A 22503-nucleotide genomic window follows, 5' to 3' on the forward strand; every position below is an offset into this window, starting at 1 on the left:
AGGAGATGGCACAGGCGGGGCTTGACATCTTGGACGGCTGATGGTACATCTCTCTGCCGGAGCAGACTACTAACCCTCCATTTCTTGCTAGAGAGCGCGGATCATACACTTTAGTTGTGCCTCTAGTATTCACTTTTTGTTTTTGTTTAAAAAAGATTTTATTTACTCTAACAGTTTTAGGTTTATAGAAAAATTAGGAAAATAGTAGAGTTTCCATATCCCACAATTTCTACTATTATTAATAGTTTCATACACATGAAACATTTGTTATCATTAAGGAACAGGTACTGATGCATGATCAATAGCTAAACAAACAAAAACCCACAGCCACGGTCCTGGAGTGCATCTGGACTCGGGTTTCTGAGGCGGCAACTCTTTAGGGGAGCAGACAGCAGTGTCATCTTACTCCTGGGGGTCGGAGATCCCCCTGGCAGTCAGCAATCCAACGCTGACCAGGCTGCACCAGCCGGCCTCGCTGGACCAGCAGTTAAGGCCACAGCCTTTGAGCTGATTCTCACTTGGAGCAATGCTAGCAATACAGGCTTTCCAAAGCTGTGCATCTTTATAGGGGTGGACAGCCGGCTAGTGAAATTAAGAGTTTCAAGAACCCTCTGTTGAGTCACTATGAATCAATTAACTTGTTAGGTGTGGTGTTGTTTTTCTATGAAAGGAGGCCTGGTGGCACAGTGGTTAAGCACTCAGTTGCTAACAAGGGGGTGCTTTGAAACCGCCAGCCTTCCTATGGGAGAGGAATGTGGAAACCCGCTCCAGTCAATATTACAGCCTCTCCACTGCCTGCGCGATGCTTCCCCAACAGAGCCACCGCGGCTCCTACTTAATAACGAACTCATCGATTATTTAGGTTTCCTTTGGTTTTAACCTCAGGTGCATTTTAGTTAGTTTGTTTCAAGAATCCACTCAGGATCACAAAGAGCATGTTGGCATTGGGAGTTGGGGGTTAGCCACTAGGTCAATTGTTCAAACTCACTAGTTGCTTCTCAAGAGAAAGATGAAGCTGTCTATTCCTATACACATCTACAGTCTCAGAAACCCTGTAGGGAAGGGGTGGGCCAAACTCACTGCCACGGAACCGATTCTGACCTGTGGCAATGCTGCAGGGCAGGGAAGACCTGCCCCTGTGGGTTTCCGAGACCGTGACTCTTTCTGGGAGTAGAAAGCCTCTCCCTTCTCTTGAGGAGCTGCTGGTGGTTCCCAATGGCAGATCTTGAGGGCAGCAGTCCAACATGTAACCACTATGCTCCCAGGCTCCTGCCGTCACAGTAAGGACGGGTTACACACTGGGTTGTGATCCAAATGGTCAGCAGTTCAAAACCACCAGCAGTTCTGTAGGGAAAAGGCTGTGCTTTCTACTCCTGTAAACAGCTACAGTTTCGGAAACCCACAGGGAGGTATGATGAGTCGGCACAGACTCGATGGCACTCAGTTTTTTGGTTAATTAAATGTTTGACCAAATGTAGCAGGCTACGATTGAAGTCGGCCATTTTGCATGGTCCACGAATGATGTTGTAAATATCCGAATGGCTCTTGGCAGGAAAACGGTCCCCACCCTGCTAGGGCGCGTCACCATGAGTCAGAATCGACCTGATAGAGTTTGCTTGTTGGTGTTTCTTTGAAAGGAGCGCTGGTGGCAGTGGGTAAGCTCCACTAGTACTGCAGCCTTGGACTCCCCCCCCCCCCCCAGGGGGTGGGCAATTCTGCAAGTCTCAATTGGCCGCTGACCATGTGCTGGCAGCAGTCAATACCTGCCTTGGGAGGTTGTTACAGATGCAGTTAAAATCGAGCAGCCTATGATTTGATCTTCCTTGTGATCCACTTAAATTTGTTCTACTTTTTAATATCTCCTGCTTTCTTCTCTATTGAGGTTGTTATCTGTTTTACTTCTACTTTGCTGTTCTGGTTAGTTTTGTTGTTGTTGCTTGTTTGTTTTTTTAAATGTTTTTCGGCACATGACATCCAGGCTGGATGCTGTGTAGAGACGGTAACGGCCTGAGTGGTTCCTAGCGAGCAGGGCAGGGGAGGTTGGGGGGAGCAGGGAGCTGATAACAATGAGCACGAGAATGAAGAAAATGCGCTAAAACAGACTACTGTGGTGGTGACGACTTGATGTGATGAACTATTGACCTTTGATGTGATGAACTATTGACCTTGATGTGATGAACTATTGACTTGATGTGATGATGTGATGAACTATTGACCCTTGATGTGATGAACTATTGACCGTTTGCTACGTGAATCACATGCCACTCAATCGCTGGGATTGGGGGGGGCACTCACTTCTGCAGGTTTTCCTGTCGTCGCGCAGGACGTAGTCTTCAAAGCACTGGCACGTGAAAGAGTTCCCACTGCTTACGCAGGACTGCTCACAGCCATGGGCCCCCGAAGCGCACGCGTCTAATTCTGAGAAGCAAACCGGCAGCGGAGAAAGGAAAAGATGCAGATGTCAGTGATTAGCAACAATCTTCCACAAAAATGCAGACACCTCAAGCTAAAACAGGACCTTGTTCCATAATGCACCTTTCAGAATAGAAAGCAAGTCTATGAGAAAGATTAGACAGGTACAAATTGAAACAATATAGCCAGCCCCCAGGGGAAAAGTTTACAAAAGACATACATAGCCTATTTTTAAAAAACCTTCAACGTCACCGATTTCCAGTTAACTAGAATATCAACTGATCTGCTCATCATTTTTGTCTCTGTGTGTGTGTGTGCGCGCACGTGTGTTTATACCTAGGTAATCCATTCATTCATTCTCACTTCTGAAGGCAACAACTATTTACTGAGTCCCTAACTAGGGCTCTAGCGAGTTCTAGTGGCATCGTGGTTACCCTTTGGGTTGCTCACCTCAAGGTCAGCGGTTCAAAGCCATCAGCCACTCCTGCTGAGGAAAGACAGGGTTTTCTACTCCAGTAAAGAGTTACAGTTTCGGAAATTCACAAGGAGAGTTCTACCTTGTCCTGTAGGGTCCCTATGAACCGAAAGAATCTGCATCCATCCACTCGGTGGTGAGTTTGGTGTTTTAACTAGAGGGCTGGGGACACAAGTTTTGCTTTTGTGACGCTCACATCTCTGGGAGGGGGTTGAGTGAGGGGAAGACAACCCACAGACAAAGCAGCGTGCAATGTCAGGTGGGGAAACAAAGGCCCATAAAGAGGTACAGAGGTCTGGGAGGGAGGGCTTATTATTCCCTGTCCAGCCAGATACATCGACGGCGGAAGACACTGAGGGAGTGTGTGTGTGTGTGTGTGTGTGTGTGTGTGTATGTGTGTGTGTGTGTCTGGGAGGCGCACATTACCAGCAGGAAAGAGCCAAAGAGCCGAAAGCAAATCCGTTGCCCAGAAAACAAATCCGACTCATGGCCACCCAATGTGAGACCGAGGAGAACTGAGTTCCATAGGGTTTTCTTGGCTTTAGTCTTAATGGAAGCAGATGGCCAGCCCTTTCTTCCACGGCTCCTCTGGGCAGGTTATAACCACCAACCTTTCAGTTTAGTAGGAGAGTGTGAACAATTTGTGTCACTCTAGGCACCTCAAGGAAGAGTGGCGTTTGCTAACTTCAGAAGTAGGAGTCCACTTAGCACGTGTCAGGAAAAGCAAGGAGACAGTCTAGTTCAGCGGTTCTCAACCTGTGGGTTGTGACCCCTTTGGGGGTGTCGAAAGACCCTTTCACAGGGGTCGCCTGATTCATAACAGTAGCAAAATGACAGTGATGTAGCAACAATGAAGATAATTTGATGGTTGGGGAAGTCACCACGACATGAGCAGCTGTATGGAAGGGTGGCGGCGCTAGGAAGGTTGGGAACTGCTGGTATTACTGGAGCAGCTAGGAGAAGAGGGCAGGGAGGTCAGCAGGGCCAGATGATACAGACATCTCAGGCAGGGGCCACTCTGCATGGGAAGGGACACCACCAGAGGGTCCTGAGCAGTGGAATGATTGGATCAGAATTAGTTGAAAAGATTGGCCCTGTACTGACTGACAGTGCAGAGTTGTCGGAAGCCTACTGCAGTAACTCTGCAGGCTCAGACCAGGGTGGTGGGAAGGGGTCGGACTATGGCCGTGCTTTGAAGGTTGCTGCTTGCTAGGCCCCGGACTCATGGAACCCCAGTGGATGGAGCAGAACTGCCCTGTAGGGCTCCTAGGTGATCCTCCTCCTTACCAGCTCTGTCTCCCCAGAAGCTGCTGGTTAACTCACTGTTAGGCCAACCCAGGCCTCCCGGGTTATGATTCCACTTTGAAGTGAGAGCCTATAAATAAGATCTGCGAACAGACTAACACTTGGTGAAGCAGAGGGGCAGAGAAAAAGAGGAAGCCCCTCCACAAGATGGATTGTCACGGGGGCTGCCACCACGGGCTCAGACACAAAGACACACAGCACGCGACCAGGCGGTGCTCCATTCTGTGGCAGGGGTTGAGATGCGTTGGCATGGACTCGGGGGCACCTAACGACAAACAAGGGTACATTGGATTTAGGATGGCAGAAGGGTCGAGGGTGGCTCAGAGGCTGTTGGGCTGAGCAGCTAGAATAGCACCGTCTTTGACAGCGTTGCCATGGCTTCTGTGGGCACAGATGGTTCACAGATCTGCAAAAGCCACGCGGAGAGCGTAAAAGCTCAGTCCTGAGGACAACTAGGCAGTGAACTTTTCCAAGAACCCTACACAAAGAATCTGAGAAGGTGCCTTATATGAAGAAGAATTTAGCATGCCGATGGGAGGAAGACTTGTTAACAACCTTGCTTGCTGAAAGCCAGGAGGACTTGAAGCACGTGCTGATGCAGATTAAGGATTCCAACTCAACGTACAGAAGACCCAGACCCCCACAACTGGACCAATTGGTGATATAATAAATGGGGGACATTTTTTGAAGTTGTCAAGGAGTCAAGAGATCATACAACACATTTTACTGGGTAAATCTAATGCATCAGACCTCTTTAGAGTGTTGAAAAGCAAGGATGTTACTTTGAGGACTGAGGTGTACCTGGCCCAAGTAAAAATATTTTCAAGTGCCTCCTATTGGTGTGCAAGTCAGCCATTGAAGAAGGAAGACCAAAGAAGAATGGACGCATTTGAATTGGGATGCTAGGGAAGAAGAACATTGAGCGTGCCATGGACTGCTAAAAAGGAACAAACCAATCCTGCCTTGGGAGACGTACAGTCAGAGCGCTCCTGGGAGGCAAAGATGCTGAGACTTTGTCTTACGTTCTTTGGACATGTTGTCAGGAGAACCAGTCCCTGTGGAAGGGCATCATGCTTGGTAAGGTAGAGGGGCAGTGACATAGAGGAAGGTCCTCATGAGGTGGACTGGCACAGAGGCTGCAACAATGGTGTGTTAGTCTGGGTGAACTAGGGAAACAAACCCACAGAAACTCATATGCACATAAGAGAGTTTTAGATAAAGAGTAAGTGTACATTCAGAAAGCATCCCCAACCCAGTGCTGCTGTCCAAGCCCATAAGTCTAACATTAGCCTATATGTCCAACACTGATCTACAAAGTCCTCCTCAATCTGCAGGAGGAAGGCCAAATTGGTGAGCATGTAAGCATCTCAGCACTGGCAGGGATCTCCACACAGCTGCTCCAGCACCCAGGGCTGCATTGGGGTAGGTCCATCTGGCTTCTCCTTGGGGATGTCTCTCAGGAAGTGAGCTTTGCCAGCTGAAGCAGGGAACTGGCTAAGGCAGCTGCACCCTGGTCCGACCATCAGAGAGCAAGAGACCCGAGAACCAGAAAGGTGAGGCTCACTGAGCCATTTATCCCTCTGCCCTTCAGTTAACCCCACATGTGTTTATCGTCCAGGTTGGCACAGTAAACCTTCACTTTCTCAGACGGGCTGAGGTCCAGGAACAACTGTCAGGACGGCACAGGACCAGGCAGTGTCTCCTTCTCTTGTGCACGGGGGTGCTGTGGGCAGAACTGACTCAGTGGTATCCAGCAACACACAGCAACAACACATTTTGGAGAGATGACACCATCAATTGAGACTGAGTAGAATTCCTACCATGATGTTCATGCACTGAGGTTACTAGAAAAACAACCGCTTTTCTTGAGGCTCGCAGCTCAACACGTCACCATTTAACACAATTATTGTTATCATCAGGCACAAATCTGTTTCCAGTTTGCTGAGTTTTTTCCCCCTAAAACTATCTGTGCATCATCATCATCATTTTTAAATTTTTAATTTTTTTCAGGAGCGTCTTCAGAACCACTTGGGGGCGAGTTAAGACAGTGCTGGTTGGAGCCTGTCATGTAAGAGCTAGGGAAGGGAAGCTTTGGGAAAGATGACTACTTGCCCAGACCAACTGCTAATAAGGGAGGAACCAAACTGGCAATGCTACGATTCAACAATGCATTCCAAGTTAAATTTTTTTTCAATTATGCTGCATTGCTATAATATTCTTAAGTACACTTTCAAACAAAAAGGACATTTTGCCTCTCAGCCTTTGGGCTGAAACACTGCCCAAACCTTTGAAAAACAGGAAAGTGCTATGCTCACTGAAATTAGAACTGCATCCAGGAAAGCATCTGAGCCGTCTGAGCCTCCAGCCTGCTCCAGCAGTGCTTACTTCTCCGGACACACCCCAGACGCGTTAATGCAGACCGGGTCCTCACGGCTTCAGGTAGCCCTCCAGGAAGTGTGAGAGTGGAGAGGACAACAGAATGATTCTTGATACCGATGGCTGGCTGGCTGAGGAGGTGGGTGGTTCCCCTCAACGTGAATTTGCAATAAGAATACCCCACTCTCCAAGACAATTCAATAGCTAGAACTCTTTCAGGCTGGCCTCCTCAACCCAGGATCCTGATCGGCCTCTCAGAGCACACCACCTCCCTGCCCGGAGTCTCCACAGGCTCTGTCCTCAGGCATCACCTCTGAAGAGTGATTGAGTCTCCTTGACACAGACTCTACTGGGCCCCTGCCACCCTGGCATCCGAGCCATTGAGGGCTGAGCCTGCATCTGGCTGATGGCTACTGTTTTCCTTCAGCTCAAGCCACGCCTCCACAGGGCCACGTCTCCAGCCTTCCCTGTAGCCATCCTGGGAGCGACCAACCCAGGTTCTGACTTCTCATAAGCTGGCAAAGGAGTAGCACTTGGGAATTTGTATTATGTGGATGTTTTAAAAGCAAATGGAGAGTTTTGACTTTTAACCTTTACCCTCAGGATCTGGTCAGATATCTGATTCAGAGAGACGAGGCACCCTGGTGACACTGTTGGGCAAGCGTTGACTGCTCACCACGGAGCTGGCGGTCAGCCCACCAGCCCTGCCAAGAGGAACGATGAGGCCGTCCTGTTCCCACAAAGATTTACAAGCTCAGAAACAGTCCACTCGCGACGTCACTGGATAGGAGAGTGCTGGGCTCCTGACCTCAGAAAAGCATTAGAACTGCCAGCAGAGTTTGTTTATTTAAGGCAAAGCGAGCACATGATCCACATTCAAACAAACTGAAGCAGCGTACTCTCCTCGAGGAGGAGAATCTGGCTGCATTAGCAAAAGTTACGAAATGTACCTGTGACCCAGCTCCCCTCCCCCACCTAGTGCAGTACAGTATGAAGGGGTACTCTCCCAAGTGGTTCACTGTTGTCTTATGTGAGATAACAAACAGTCATCAAACACCCAAGGGTCCTGCAAGAGCCTGGGTGAGTGAATATTCCGCCCCATAAAACATGACACATGAAACAAATGAAGACATATTCTATGTAATGATATGAAGCAATCTCTAGGAAATGTTGGGAAAATAGTGTTGAGAAAAAGAGGGGTACATAGAACAGGATACATATATGTGTATGTGTGTATGTATGTATGTGAATGCATATATATAATGTGTGTAGAAGACTGGGAAGAAAATAAGAAACATTTGTGTTTGCTTTTATTCACTCAGAGAAGCACTGGAAAGAAAAGAAACTACTAAAAATGGCTATCTCAGCAGATGGATATTGGGCCTCTACGCAAGTACTCCCTCAATGCACGAACACTTTGTTCTATCAAACTGTTATTCCATGATGCTCACCTTCCTGACATGATTGCTGAAGACAAAGTGAGTGCATAAGCAAATGTGGTGAAGAAAGCTGATGGTGCCCGGCTATCAAAAGATATCATGTCTGGGGTCTTAAAGGCTTGAAGGTAAACAAGAGGCCAACTAGCTGAGATGGAGGAAGCACACCAGCCTGTGAGACCACAAGGTGTCAAAGGGATCAGGTATCAGGCATCAAAGAACAAAAAAATAATATCATTGTGAATGAGGTGGAGTGTAGAGTGGGGACCCAAAGGCCATCTGTAGACAACTGGAAATCCCCTTACAGAAGGGAGGAGACGAACCAGTCAGGGTGCAGTGTAGCAATGATGAAGCATACAACTTTCCTCTAGTTCTTAAATGCTTCCTCCCCCCACTATCATGATCCCAATTCTACCTTAAAAATCTGGCTAGACCAAAGGATACATACTGGTACAGCTATGAGCTGGAAACACAGGGAATCCAGGACAGATAACCCCTTAGGACCAATAATGAGAGTAGCAATACCAGGAGGGAAGAGGAAGGTGGGGGTAGAAAGAGGGAACCGATCACAATGATCTACATATAAGCCCCTCCCTGGGGGATGGACAACAGAAAAGCGGATGAAAGGAGACTTCAGATAGTGTAAGATATAACAAAATAATAATAATTTATAAATTATCAAGGGTTCTTGAGGAAGGGAGGGCGGGGAGGGAAGGGAAAAAATGAGGAGCTGATACCAAGTGCTCAAGTAGAAAGCAAATGTTTTGAGAATGATAAGGGCAACAAATGTACTAATGTGCTTGACACAATGAATGGATGGATGGATGGATGGATGGATGAATGGATGGATGGATGGATGGATGGATTGTGATAAGAGTTGGACAAGCACCCAATAAAATTTAAAAAAATTTTTTAAATGGCTATCTCCTGCTGTGTAACAAACTATCCTCCAAATCAGCAGCCTAAAACAAATATTCAAGATCCCACACAGTGTCTGAAGGTATGGAGTTGAGGAGTGGCTGAGGTGTGTGGTTGTGGCTCCAGGTCTCTCATGAGGCCGCAGTTAGCTGTGAGCTGGGGCTGCAGTCATTTCACGGCTCAAATGGAGCTGAAGAATCTGCTTCCAAGGTCACACCTGTATTTATCGGTGATAGGTTAGAAGCTTCAGTTCCTTATTACAAGAGCCTCTCCAGAGGATTGCTCAGAGTCTGGCATCTTATTGCCCCAGTGGCAGAGACCCAAGAAAGACATGAGGGGATGTCCAATTGTCTACAGATGGGCTTTGGGTCTCTACTCCACCGAAGGGTTACAAGGAAGGGACGATTCAACCAGGGTGCAGTATGGCACCGACGAAACACACATCATTACCCTAGTTCCTGAATGCTTCCCCTTCACACACACATTACCATGACCCAGTTCTACCTTACAAATCTGGCTGGACCGAAGAACACACACTGGTACAGATAAGAACTCTTGACATGCGGAATTCAGGACAGATAAACCCCTTAGGAAAAGTAGTGGGAGTAGCGATATCATGAGGGTAGAGGGATGGTTGGGACAGGAGGGGGACGGTGGAAAGGGAAACCCATCACAAGGTTGGATATCTAGCCCACACCCCCTAAGTGGACAAATAACAGAAATGTGGATGAAGGAAGACAACGGATTGTGTAAGACACAAAATAACAATAATAATATATAATTGATCAAGGATTCACGAGGGTGTGAGGGTGGGGGAGGGAGGAGGAAAAGGAGGTCCTGAAACCAAGGGCTCAAGTAGAAAGACGTTTTGGAAATGTTGATGGCAACGTATGTACACGTGTGCTTAATATCATTGCATGATGGATGGTTATAAGATTTGTAAGAGCCCCCCCAATGAAATGATTCATAAAAAATTTTAAAAAGAATGAAATGAGGGAGAAAGTACAGCAAGCAAAGAGAGCCTTGCCATCATGCAAAAAAAAAAGATATAAGTGTGTGTATGTATGTGTATATGTATATATATCATATTAAATGAAGGGGGAAGTGCAGAGTGGAGACCCAAGGCCCAAGTGTCGGCCAATGGAGATCCGCTCATAGAGGGGTTTAGGAGAGGAGATGGGTTAATTAGGGTGCAAGGTAGTATCGATGAAGAACACAGCTTTCCCCCAGATCCTGGATGCTTCCTCCCCCCAACTACCATGATCCGAATTCTACCTTGCAGGGCTGGATAGGACAGAGGCTGTACACTGGTACATATGAGGGCTGGAGGTACAGGGAATCCAGGGTGGATGATACCTTCAAGACCAAGGGTGTGAGGGACGATGCTGGGAGAGTGGAGGGTGAGTGGGTTGGAAAGGGGGAACTGATTACAAGGATCCACATGTGACCTCTTCCCTGGGAGAGGGACAGCAGAGAAGGGGGGAAGGGAGACTCCGGATAGGGCAAGATACAAGATATGACAAAATAACGATGTATAAATTACCAAGGGCATATGAGGGAGGGGGGAATGGGAAGGGAGGGGAAAAAAAAAGAGGACCTGATGCAAGGGGCTTAAGTGGAGAGCAAATGCCTTGAGAATGTTTGGGGCAGGGAATATATGGATGTGCTTTATACAATTGATGTATGTATATGTATGGATTGTGGTAAGAGTTGTATGAGTCCCTAATAAAGTGTAAAAAAAGAAAAGAGAAAAAAATGATTAGGGCAAAGACTGTACAGATGTGCTTTATACAATTGATGTATGTATATGTATGAACTGTGATAAGAATTGTATGAGCCCCAATAAATTGTTAAAAAATAAATAAATAAATAAATAAAAGAAAATATAAAAAAAATTAAAATAAAAAAATTTTTACCAGTTAAAAAACAAAGAGAGAGAGCCTTGCAGACAGATACTGCAGTTGTCCTTTGTCACTGAATCTGTGAAGGATGCTTCGTCGTGTGCGATTGGTCATACGGACCGACCGTGTAGGAGGGGACTGTCACAGACATGATAATCCCAGGAGACGGGGTCCCTGGACGCCACCTTGGAAGCCGGCTTCCACAAGCGGTCCCTATAGGACCAGGTGGAGTTGGGAAGTGGGATGGAAAGCAAGACTTCTGATTTTGACTTGGAGCATTAGACCTTTGACCTATTCTAAAAGGAGAACAAAACTTAAAGACGAATTCTTATGGGAGCAAAAGGGTTTCTCGCTGAAACTCACCTCTGACACCATACGTCATTGTTTTTGAAGGCTGTATCATAATTCATTCACGGCTGTCTTATTTCATGGCCCTGCAGACATTTTATTGTAACCAATCGTCTATGCATGTACTGGTTTTGTAGACAGTATGAAAGCGAACCTAAAGGACAAACTTCTAGAAGTGGAATTGCCTAAATGTTTAAAAGCTGACAGAGATCGGAAAGGAACCTTGTGGTGTAGTGGTTACCAGTTAGGCTGCTAACCACAAGGTCAGCAGTTCGAAACCACCAGCTTCCCTGAGGGAGGGAGAAAAACCCGTGGAATCACAATCTCAGAAACCCACTGGGGGAGTTCTACCCTGTCCTATTGGGTTGCTATGGATCTGCATCAACTCGACGGCAGGGAGGTTAGAGTTTTGAAAGATTTCAAAATTGTCTTTTAAAGGGATATACCCATCTATGTTTTCACCAACAAAGGATAGTCGCCCATTTCTTTCTAATTAGGGCCCTTGGGGTGCTGCGGGGCATTTGGATTAAAAAAAAAAATCCCACAGATGGTTTTGATGAACCACCAGCGGAGGCACTGGCAGTAGACACAGACCTTATGCTATGAGGCTTCTCAAACACCCCATGAGTCTGTGCCTCCACCACCCTGCACCAAAGGCCGCCATCTCTGTCTGCGGCATCAGCTACTGACTGGTCTCCACACAGCCGCTTTGACCTTCTCCCATCTGTCCTCCCTGCTGTGGCCTGAATCCTCCTCCCCAAAGCACATCTGTTCACATCCCTCCCTTCCTCCCTCCCGCTGCCTGAAATCCTCTCTGGGTTCCCGAGGCTCTCCATTAAGAAACACAATCCTTGGCAAGGCTCCCAAGCCAGGCCTTCGAGCCTCATCAGCCTCGCCTGACTCTCTCCGGTACCTTCTCTCCTCCGAGTACCTTCTGTCAGGAGCCAGGAGGCCCCCACCAGAGTATGGTACAGCTGTTTCCTCTCCCTGGAAGGCTCCTTCCCCTAGTTAACCCTTACTCTTCCCACAGCTTTCCCTCCATACACAACACACTCCTTGAATCTCCCTCCAGAAGTCTTCCTGACCTCCCCACCACGGGCCTCAGAGCGCTCCAAAGCTCTCGGCACATGGCATGGTTGTTTTCACGTGTGATGGCTTGCCTTTTGGTCTGGGGCTGACCCTCTGCCCTGTATCTTCCCCCCACCCCACCCCTGAACGTCACCACCTCCCCATGAAGGACCTAGTGAGTACACCCCCAAGCGCTTCCTGCTCCAAACCGTGAGGGTACTTAGATCCACCTCGCAGGGTGTTAGGGTGTTTTCAGTGAGAAGTCTCGGAGGATGGCGGCAGCTGGGCTCCCTTGCACATCGGTTCAACCGAACAGTCAAGTTTCTGCATGTTCTGGACCTTGTGGGCCACGCATCAACCAAAGCAGCACAGGCAGTCCCTCAGAGGATGGCAGGAGCATGCCACAGTGAGACTCTGGACCACGGGTCTGCCGGCTTTCTCTCTAACCCCGCCTGGCCCCCAGCCTGGCGCCAGTTTTTCCTGAGAGCCAAGGTTAGGTGCCCACGGGACAGAGCCCCATGCTCCCTAGCAGGCAAAGAGAGCCTCCAGCCTTGGTTTGCTCCTTTGGGGTGCCTTTGGCCTGGGGGAAGAGCGGTGGTCACCCCAGTGAGTTCATTTACTCAGCAAGTGTTCACTGAGCTTCTACACTGTACCAGGAGTTATGCTTATTTGGGGGCAATCCACTGGGCCAGCCTCCTTCATTTTAGAATGAAGGGCACAGATGGTGAGAAAGCAGAAGTGGCTTTTTCAAGGTCCCCTTAGCCTGCCGAGATTAATTAGCTCAAGTGTCCTGGGGCGGATCTGTCACCTCCGCAGGCTCTGCTCTGTGACACATCCACTGTTCACCGCAGCTCAGCAGTCTGCTCAGACAACCTGCTAGCATCTCAGAAGGCCACCTGAAACTCCTCAGGTGAGGCTGGGCCCCACAAAGTCTAGTGTGACCTGTCTGCAGGTGACCTGTCCTGTCTGCTTCTCCAGGCCCCTCCTGTTTCCCTGCCAAACGTCACACTCAATGGAGGAGGCTTCCTGCCGCCAGCTCTGGCCCTGGGCTTGTCCCAGCAGTTCAGCTGCCTGGGGAGCACTTCCTCCTCGCCCCCATCTCTGTCTCTGGCTAGGAGCAGCTGGTGAGCTCACCGGCTGGCCTCATAGTTATTGGCGGACCGCTAATCCTGCAGTGCCCCAGGGCTCCATTCCGGAAGGTGCATCTGGGATCAGATCTGGAGGCAAGAGGAAATAGATGGGGCCAAGGAGAGACCATGCTGACATGACTTGGGTGGAAGGGGTGGTGAGGAATTTCGAGGCATGAAGAAAACATTGGCCCCCTTCAAGTAGCAGGGTGGTCCTCTCACCGAAGGAGGCACATGCCAGGGGCTTTCAAAAAGCGCGTGGAAAAGTGGGATTGGGAGAGAGTGGAATTTTCCCACACACTCTCTGCAACACCCCCTCACACGTTATTAACCCCTGAAGTGAACTGGGTGTGTGTCTGTAATATGTCATCAGGACGTATAGGCATGAACTGCTCATCACACCCGTACCTTGGACCTGGGAGGTTTTGCCCATCTGTGTTGAATTGGATCCTGGAGTGGCAAGTTCTGGAGACCCCTGCCCTGGCCCTGATGGCACCCAGCACTCCTGTGTCTGAGGCTCTGAAGGGGAGGTATGGCTTCAGAGGGGGAAAGCCACCGAGGTCGCCTGCCAAGAGGGTAAACAAAGGCTGCGTAAGAAAGTTGACACCATTCCCTGACTAGCCTAGTTGGCAGCACAATGGCGATCAGCCAGTCATTGGTTTGTCTCCATGTAAGGCTTCTCAGATCGGTCAAGCCGCAGCTGGACTGTGCTGCAGACCCTTTGGGGGCAGCCCAAGCTGGAGAAGAGACCCTGGACTCAGTCGGCCCTGGCTCTGGCCCTTGCTCGGCCCCTGCTTCCCAGGGACACTTGGGACAGTCACTTCCTCCCTGAGCGTGTCTCTCACAAAAGGAAGCCTGGAAGCTTCCTTGTGCTCCGCCGAGTCTATAGTGTGAACGCCAAGGGGGAGGCTCGATCAGCCCCATCAGGCCTTCACCGAGGCCTGGGGGGTAGTCCCCAAGGAGTGTCCCCAGCTGGAATCCTCCAACTTGGACAGCCCCTTGTCAGGGCTCTTGGGGTCCCTCACCTGTCCTGAGGGCCTCCTGTCTCTAGCCCCTCTCAGGGAAACAGGCCCCAAGAGAGCGTGTCTCCACACAGAAGGGCAGGGTGTGGTGCCTGTCTTCTCTTCAGACTAAGGGTGGCAAGGGAAGGCTGCAAGGGGATCGGTCCTACGGCCTCCCTGTGATCAGCAGACCATGTAGGCCACAGGGTTTCCGTGGATTGGTATCTGGAAGTCGATCACCAGGCCTTTCTTCCTAGTCTGCTCAAGTCTGGAAGCTCCACTGGAATCCAGCAAGGGAGGGGTAGTGGGTGCTAATGGGTCTCCCGGGGTCTCATGCGTGGAAGGGGAGGACCCGGTGCTGAACCTCTGCTGCCTCACTTTTGGTCCAAGTTCACAATGAAGCACCATGGCGACGTCTCTCCTAGTGTCACACAGTGCTCCTGAGAGGGAGTCAGTTGCCTTGCCTGGGTAGGAGGGGCGGGGTCGGGGGTGGGAGGGGAGAGAAGCGTCCAGACTTCAACTCAGTCTCCAGGCTGTCAACTCAGCTCTCTCTCTCTGCTCAGCCACGCTGATACTTGGAGCCTGACACAGGGGCAGGGCCAAGGGAGTGCTGTGGGGACACCCCTTGGGGGCTGAGGAGAGGAGTCACATCAGGAGGTGTGACCGGCTGGCAGATCCAGGCCTTTCAGAGAGTGGTATGGACTAAACTGTGTCCCCCGCCGGCCCTGCCTCACGTGTATTCTCAGACCCACTGCCATTGAGTCTATTCTGACTCATGGAGACCTTACAGGACAGGGCAGAGCAGAGCTGCCCTGGTGGGTTTCTGAGATTGGCACTCTTTATGGGAACAGAGAGCCTCGCCTTCCTTCTGAGGAGTGGCTGGTAGTTTCGAACTGCAGCCCAGCCCATAACCACGACAACACGAGGGCTCCCGTGTCCACATTTATATTGAAGCCCACACCCCTGGTATTGTGGATGTGAGGACTAACTGGAATGGGGGAGTCCTAATCCAATCCAATCTTGTCTTCTTATAAAAGAGGATCACACACACACACACACACACAGAGAGAGAGAGAGAGAGAGAGAGAGAGAGAGAGAGAGAGAGAGAGAGAGAGAGAGAGAGAAGAAATGAGGGCCACATGGAAATGCTCCTACCAGCCCAGGAATGTCTGTGGGTACCTGGAGCTGGGACAAAAGCAAGGCCGTCTTCTAGAACATTTGGAGGGAACATGGCCCTGCTGACACCCTGGATGCAGACTTGTAGCCGCCAGAACTTCGAGGCCACACATTTCTGTTGTGACCAGCCCCCAGTTTGTGGTATTTGGCTTCGGTAGCCCTGGGAAACGGGGAACAGCCACTTTGGCTGAAGGGCAGGAACAGGTCTGGGGTGAAGCTAAAGAGGTGTCGGAGGGTTTCTACACTGTCACACCCAGAACCCAGGACTGAGCTCGGGAAACTGACCTGGGCAGGCAGTGGGAGCCACGGAAGGTGTTGGAGGCAGGGAGGGGCCCCTGTGCTAGGTGCCACGGGTTGAAAGCAATGGCCTCTACCATTCACCATTGTTGTCAGCTTCCCGTGGGCCATGCCAGGCAACTGAGACTCAGATGAAACCCCATCTCTGACCATCAGGAACTCCAGGGTCAGTGGGCTATGTCCCACATGGGCCACCTATGGGCTCATTCTTGGTGCTGGGCTGCACTTGCCCCAGGTCTTTGCGGGGGAATTTCCAGGAGTATGAGCCGGGGAGGCTGATGGTAGTCTATTCTGTCCCCATCCACCGCCCCGGTGTGTGCATCTACCTGCCTGAGGTGAGGAAGGCCCCCCCAGAGCAGGTCTGGCCAATCCCAGCCACAGGTGGGGCCACCTGTAGGGGGCTGAGGATCCCATCAGGAGGGGAGGCCTGGGGTTCCACAGCAGGCTTAAAGGAAGAAAGAACATCTTCACTCCAGAGCCCAAGGGGAGCATGGTGTCTGCAGATCCCTGGGGGGTTCAAGGGCCTGGGAATCAGGCCCTGGCTCCATGCTTCAGGGTCCCCCGCTGCCAGCTGCCTTGGTGGAGGGCCAAGGAATCCCTATTTGCTAAGCCAGCCCTGGCTGTTGCCGCAGGCTTCCCCCTCCATGTGGCCAGCAGGCCTCACAAAGAAGGTGAAGTCATGTCAGCTGGTTCTGTCAGCGGGCCTGGAGTAGGGGAGGATACGCCACAACCCTGCGGCTGGACCAGAAACCTAGCTTCTTATTACAGGACCGGCAGCCACACCGAGGCCCTCGGGGCAGACAGAATGCCCTTTGTTTGTGGGAGAACTCAGAGCCTATGAGGTGAGGAAAAGGGGTCTCTACAAAGTCCTTCCCCAGGATAAGCGAACCCATCTGACCAGCTCGCAAACGCTCACAGCAACACCACCGTCCAGAAATACGGGCGTGTTATCACCGCACTGCTGGGGGTTTACGCAGACGGCTGACCTCACTGCACCATTAGTTCCAAACACACTGCACCCGAGAAACTCGGGGCCCCTAGGCACCGGCTGCGGCACAGCACAGATGTAGAGCTGCTTAGCAGGCCACGAGCGTGCAGGGAGGCCAGTGGAACAAAAGCACACCAAGTCCACGGCCACTGGGTCCAAGCCGACTGATGGAGACTCGGCGTGACGCACCAGGGCAGAACTCCCCGTCGGGTTTCAGGGCTGTCGTCTTCCCAGAGCACGTGGCCACATGTGCCTCCCGCAGCCCAGCTGCTGGGTTCCAGCTCGAGAGATTCCGGGTAGCGGCTTCATCACTGTGCCCCAGGACTCTTTCCAGACTGGACTCGGTGTCATCAAACTGCGTCTGACGCACGGGGACCCCAGAGGACAGTGCTCCCCAGGGTCCTCAAAGGCTGAGCTTTTAGAATCAGACTGCCACGCCTTTCTCCCAAGGCTCCTCCTCTGCGTGGACTTGAACCCCCCACCTTTCAGTGAGCACGTGCACCACACAGGGGCTCTGTACAAGGAGAGGGAGCTGTCATTTGTTTGGAAGGGCCCCTGAGAGAGTCTCAGGAGTCAAGCTGCCATCTCAGGAGGTCAGTTCTTGATGGGCCGCAGCAGTACAGCCGGGCAGGAGGGTGGGAGAGCACGCATGACCTAAGAGCACAAACAAGCCCACCACCATCGGAATAACGCTCACACCTGACTGGGGCCTTCAGTCAAACAAAGAAGCGATTCGACACCCCCACGCTCTCTGCTGGACCTGGTGCCCAGACTTGCCCCCTGTGCCGGTCTCCACAGAGTTCTGCAGGCGGCTGGCAGGACCACACGCAAGCCAGAAAGTGGACAACCCATTGGCTGTGACTCAAGGCTCTCATCTCAAATTGGGGAGGCATTTCCTCGCAGGCTCCTAGTTAGGGAGGCACACACCCAGCAAGCTATTTGGTCAGTTCACCTGTCACATAACTGGACAGCATGCAATGGTGGCTAGTTCGCTTGTGGCCACAGTGGTACATTAGAACCAGAAGGACCAGTAGGATGGGGAAGGTCAATGAGAGCCCTTTTCTTTTGTCTATGAACTTATCTTTCAGAATGACTGTTTTGGGTGGGTTTATTTTTGGTGACTCTTTATCTTATTGGAAACAAGAGTGTGGGGCAGCACACACAGTGTTCTCAAGAACAGGAGAGAGGCAGGGCTGGGAGCAGTTTCCTTGGTGGATTCAGGAGCTGGGGCAGCTGCAGGAAACACAGACCCCGAAAACACCACGGCCTGCCTTCTCATCTGCCACCAGAGGGTCAGGGCCAGAAGGAAGGGCAAAGGAGTTCTCTGGGGCCCTGCCTCCCTCCAGCCTCAGTCTGAGCCCACCTCTTCTAAACTGGTAGGCGCTTTACATGACCAGGGCTGCAGCTTCTTCAGCTGTCGGATGGGGATCCCACTGATGGGACCAGGCATGGGGCGCGCTTAGCACAGTGTGCAGTGGGCAGGAGATGCGGTTGACAGGTGCCCCCCAGTGGTTTTCGCTCACAGGGCCTGTGTCAGGCAGCCGAGGTGCTGTCCCCCTGGGAACTGCTGGGTGAGTGGGAACGACTATCTGCATGGTTATCAACCAAGTGTTTAACTGCTTGTGCTGCCAGGGCTCCTGGGTCAGTAACCAGACCACACTATCACTGTTGTTCCCCAAAAAACATACTCAGTGCTACTGAGTGGATTCTGGCTCATCGCGACCCTATCGGACAGCACAGCACTGCCTCTGTGGGTTTCCGAGACTGTAACTCTTTACGGGAGCAGAAAGGCCGTCTTTCTCCCTCCATGCTGTTACTTGTCCTTGCACGGACTCTGACCCATGGTACCCTCACGCGTCGAGAGGAGACCTGCTGCTTTATCGGGTTTTCTGGGCACCTCTCAAAACCAAAACCAAACCCTCTGACCGAGTCCATGCCAACCCATAGCGACCCTGTAGGACAGGGCAGGGCTGTCCCTGTGGGTTTCTGAGCCAGTCACTCTTTATGGGAGTAGAAAGCCTACACTACTCCCTCAGAGAAGCAGCTGGCTGGTGATTTCGAACTTCTGACCTTGTGGCTAGCAGCCCAATGTGTAACCACTTCGTCACCAGGGCTCCTCCTAAAGCACCCCTGGGTGAGTTCAAACGATCGGCCTTCTTGCTCATAGTCTTGACAGCCATGTGCCAAGTTGGCTGACTGCCATGTAAGTCAGGTTGGAGGCACCTGGTAGACAGTGGTGAAGCACTTGGCCATGAATGGAAAGGCCAGCTATCCACACTCACCAGCTGCTTTGCAGGAGAACGATGTGACAGTCTGCTCCACTGAAGATCGAAAGCACACCCCCAAATCTCACTGCCATCGAGTTGACTCCGAGTCACTGGGACCCTACAGGACAGGGTAGCACTGCTCTCGTGGGCTCTGGAGGCTGTACAAAGCCTTGTCTTTCTCCCAAGGCTGGTGGTTTTACTGACTCTGCAGTTAGTGGCCCAACTCATAACCAGGACGCCCCCAGGGCCCCTCCCAGTAAAGCTGACAGCGTCGGAGACCTTGCGCACAGTTTTACTCTGCCCTGTAGCGTGGGCATCGATTCGATGGCAGTGGCTGGGTGGAGTGTGCATTGGTTTGAGCTAAGAAGGCATCATGGCTCTGTCGGGGGGCGGAATGGCAGCCTGAGAAATGGGGGGAATGGAGTAAAGGGTTCAGGGGGGTGGTTTTGGGGGGCAGGAAAGAAGGATGAGAGAGCAGCCATCAGGACCCAAGTCCCGGGACTCCCACCCCCCACAGCACTCCACGTGCACGACACTCACTCTCACAGGTTTTCCTGTCGCTTCGGAGCACATGCCCCTCAGGACACTGGCAGGCAAAGGACGTGTCCATGCTGACGCAGGAATATTCACAGCCATGGTCGCTCAGCAAGCAGTAATCCACCTCTGCAAAACCACACAGTGAGTTAGGGCCCCGCCCACAGGGCAGCCTTCGCGGGCGAGGCACGGGACTCCTGGTGATGGGGTGACATGGCTGCCATGCTGGCCCCCAGCCCCACGAGCACCCCCACCGCCGTCCCAAGGACAATGGTTTGTTTGCAGAGAGGCGGGCGACGGGACTCACTGGTGCAGGTCTTGAGGTCCTCGTTGATGAGGAAGCCCTCGGAGCACTGGCAGACAAAGGACTCATCCGTGTTGAGACACAGCTGCTCACAGCCGTGGTCGTTCTGTGCGCAGTGATCCACCCCTGTCCAGTCAGACAAGAAAGCGAAAAGGACCTGAGGCCCACCTGATACACAGACAGACAGACTCACCAACAAAACAAACCCCATGGCCCTGAAGTCCACTCTGACTCCTAGGGTGTCCAAGGCTGCCTCATCTTCCCCCCTGGGGGCAGCTGCTGGGCTTGAACCCACGGAACTGTCATTTTGCAGCCCCACACACCACCTAACTTCCAACACCAGCACACAAAGCACTCAGCCCCGTGGCCGCTCTGCCTCACAGCCGTGCCCAACAATCCTCCCTAGGAGTCTCATCAAGAAGCAAAGTAAGCACGTGTTGACCTGTGCTTCCTAAGCAATGTGTGGTGAGCAAGTTCACAGGTCTTCACCACCGTGAGGGTGAAGTCTGGCTGACCGCCTCCGTCTTCCTCCCACCCCCTTGGCACCTCCCTACACAATCACAGCCTCTTTTCAGATCTCCGGTCCCTGCCGGGGAGGGAGTACCCCAGCAAGCCAGGTAAGCACAGGCCGGCGTGTGCTTATCTACTAATCTACTGGGAACAATTTCACATGACCCGGTGAAACCCAGTTGGAACTGCTCAATACATCATGTGAGACCCATGTGGAACCGTTCCCAGCCGATTAGTAAGCAAGCACGTGCTGGCCTGTGCTTACCCTGGTTTTCTTACAGCCGCCTGTGGCCGAGTAGCGGAGAGCCTCAGCATCAACAAAGCAAACCGGGCGGAGGCCCCTCACGGACTACTTACCCCGCTGGCATCCAAACAGGAGCTCTGCAGGCCCGGTGGTTAAGCACTCAGCTGCCAACTGTCCCCCAGGCTGCTCCACGGGAGAGAGGGGGACGGCAGCCTGCTTCCCTATAAGGATCCCCAGGCTTGGAAACCTCAACCGGCAATTCTCTTCTCTGTCCTTCAGGGTCACTGAGTTGGAATTGACTCAATGGCAGGGGGGTTGGTTTGGCCTCCAAAGGAGTCCCGGGAAAGGCTGCCTTCCCTCCAGCACTGCTGGGATCTCTGGAAAATTGAGCTTGTTTGTTTTTGTTCCCGATTCTTTTCTGCTTGCCGAGTAGAGTATATACAACCTCAAAGCACTGGGGGCTGAGCCTGTAGCACTGACGGCCAGAGTGCCCCTCGTTGCGCGTGGGCTTGGCAGCCCCGCTCTGTGGTCCCATCTGCACCCCACATAGGTGTCATTTCCAGGGAAACGGGCTCAGGAGGGTCACCCTGCTTGCCCAGCACCACACAGCCAGTAAGAGTAGCCCTTAGCTTAGCACATTAGCAAAGGAGGTTCTGCACCAAACGAACAAACGAAACAACTGCTGTTGAGTCAACGCTGACTCGTGACGAACCCCGTTTGTCAGAGTGGGACTTAGGCTGGTTTCTGTGAAGTAGAACACCAGGCCTTTCTTCCCAGGGCCTCTGGGTCTCCCCTCAAGTTAGAGCATCAGAGGGCTTGGGCACAGATCCCATCTCCCCCATTTCCTAGGAGAGTGGAGGGCCAGTCATTTCTGGACTGGAGCACGGGGAATGGTGAGGGCTGTGTTCTTACAGGAATGTGAAGAGGATTCCATGAGTGGACACAGGGGAAGCCCTCAACACAGTCCTGGGCCCCTAGTAACCACTTAATCAGTAACACTTAATTGTTAGTGTTACTGAATGCAACACAGCTGAATAAGAAGTACTCTTTTCTATTTGAAAATGAAAGAAACTCCCCCCCCCCACTTTCTTTCTTCCTTTTCCCAAAACCAGAACCCCTAATTTCTGAGCTCTAGGCTGCATGTGTGGCCAAACCTGGCACCAGAAGGCCACCCAGCAGTGGTGAGCAATGCCCAGGTAGTCCAGTAGGCAGCTGCCCAGCTATCCTGGGTGGAGAAAATGTGCCCACAGGGACTGAAGGGACACGGAAGGCCTTGTGCAGAGCCACTGAGTGGGTCTCTTTACTCCCTCAGGGCTTGGCATCGCTGACTTCTGGAACTTTCCACTGCATGCACTTGCAAGAAATCCCTTCAGGAGCTAAACACTGATGTCCTGGCCCACCATAGCCTCGCCACGCTGGGGAAAGTCACTTAATCTCTCTGTGCCTCCACACCCATCTTTTCCCAGGGGTTAGAATGCAGCTGCCCTGGAGGATGGAGAACAACTGAGGACTAAAGGAGTTAGCATGTAGAAAGGCCTCACAGACCTGGTCAGAACTTGCTTTGATTATAGCCCCGGGCTTCCTGAGCCCCTGAGAGGAGCAGAGAATCCTGACTTTCTCTGGGGACATTTCACAGAAATGGCTTAGTGTAGATGAGGTCGTTTCAATAAGTTCATGGGAAAATAGAATTCAGAAATAATAAATCTTTCTCCATCCCGATGTTTCAGAATCCCCTCGTACTTTCTTAGCTGACTAGTTAGCATCCCTGGGTGGTTAAAGGCTGATGTGCTTGGCTCTCATCGAGAGGTTGGAGGTC

The 22503-nt window shown here is 51.5% G+C and overlaps 1 protein-coding gene across 1 annotated transcript in view; it reads right to left on the reverse strand.

Moving 5' to 3' along the window:
* MATN2 (matrilin 2) overlaps nucleotides 1-22503 on the reverse strand; it is a 202330-nt gene that overhangs the window by 21872 nt on the left and 157955 nt on the right. Inside the window, exons 9-11 of the mRNA XM_075549452.1 lie at nucleotides 19937-20059; nucleotides 19636-19758; nucleotides 2296-2418 (exon numbers count right to left, since the gene is read on the reverse strand). Coding sequence (XP_075405567.1) covers nucleotides 2296-2418; nucleotides 19636-19758; nucleotides 19937-20059 — 369 coding nt within the window. The remainder of the gene's footprint in view (nucleotides 1-2295; nucleotides 2419-19635; nucleotides 19759-19936; nucleotides 20060-22503) is intronic.

The sequence above is a fragment of the Tenrec ecaudatus genome, chromosome 5, assembly GCF_050624435.1.
Source record: "Tenrec ecaudatus isolate mTenEca1 chromosome 5, mTenEca1.hap1, whole genome shotgun sequence".
In the NCBI taxonomy this organism is placed as follows: Eukaryota; Metazoa; Chordata; class Mammalia; order Afrosoricida; family Tenrecidae; genus Tenrec; species Tenrec ecaudatus.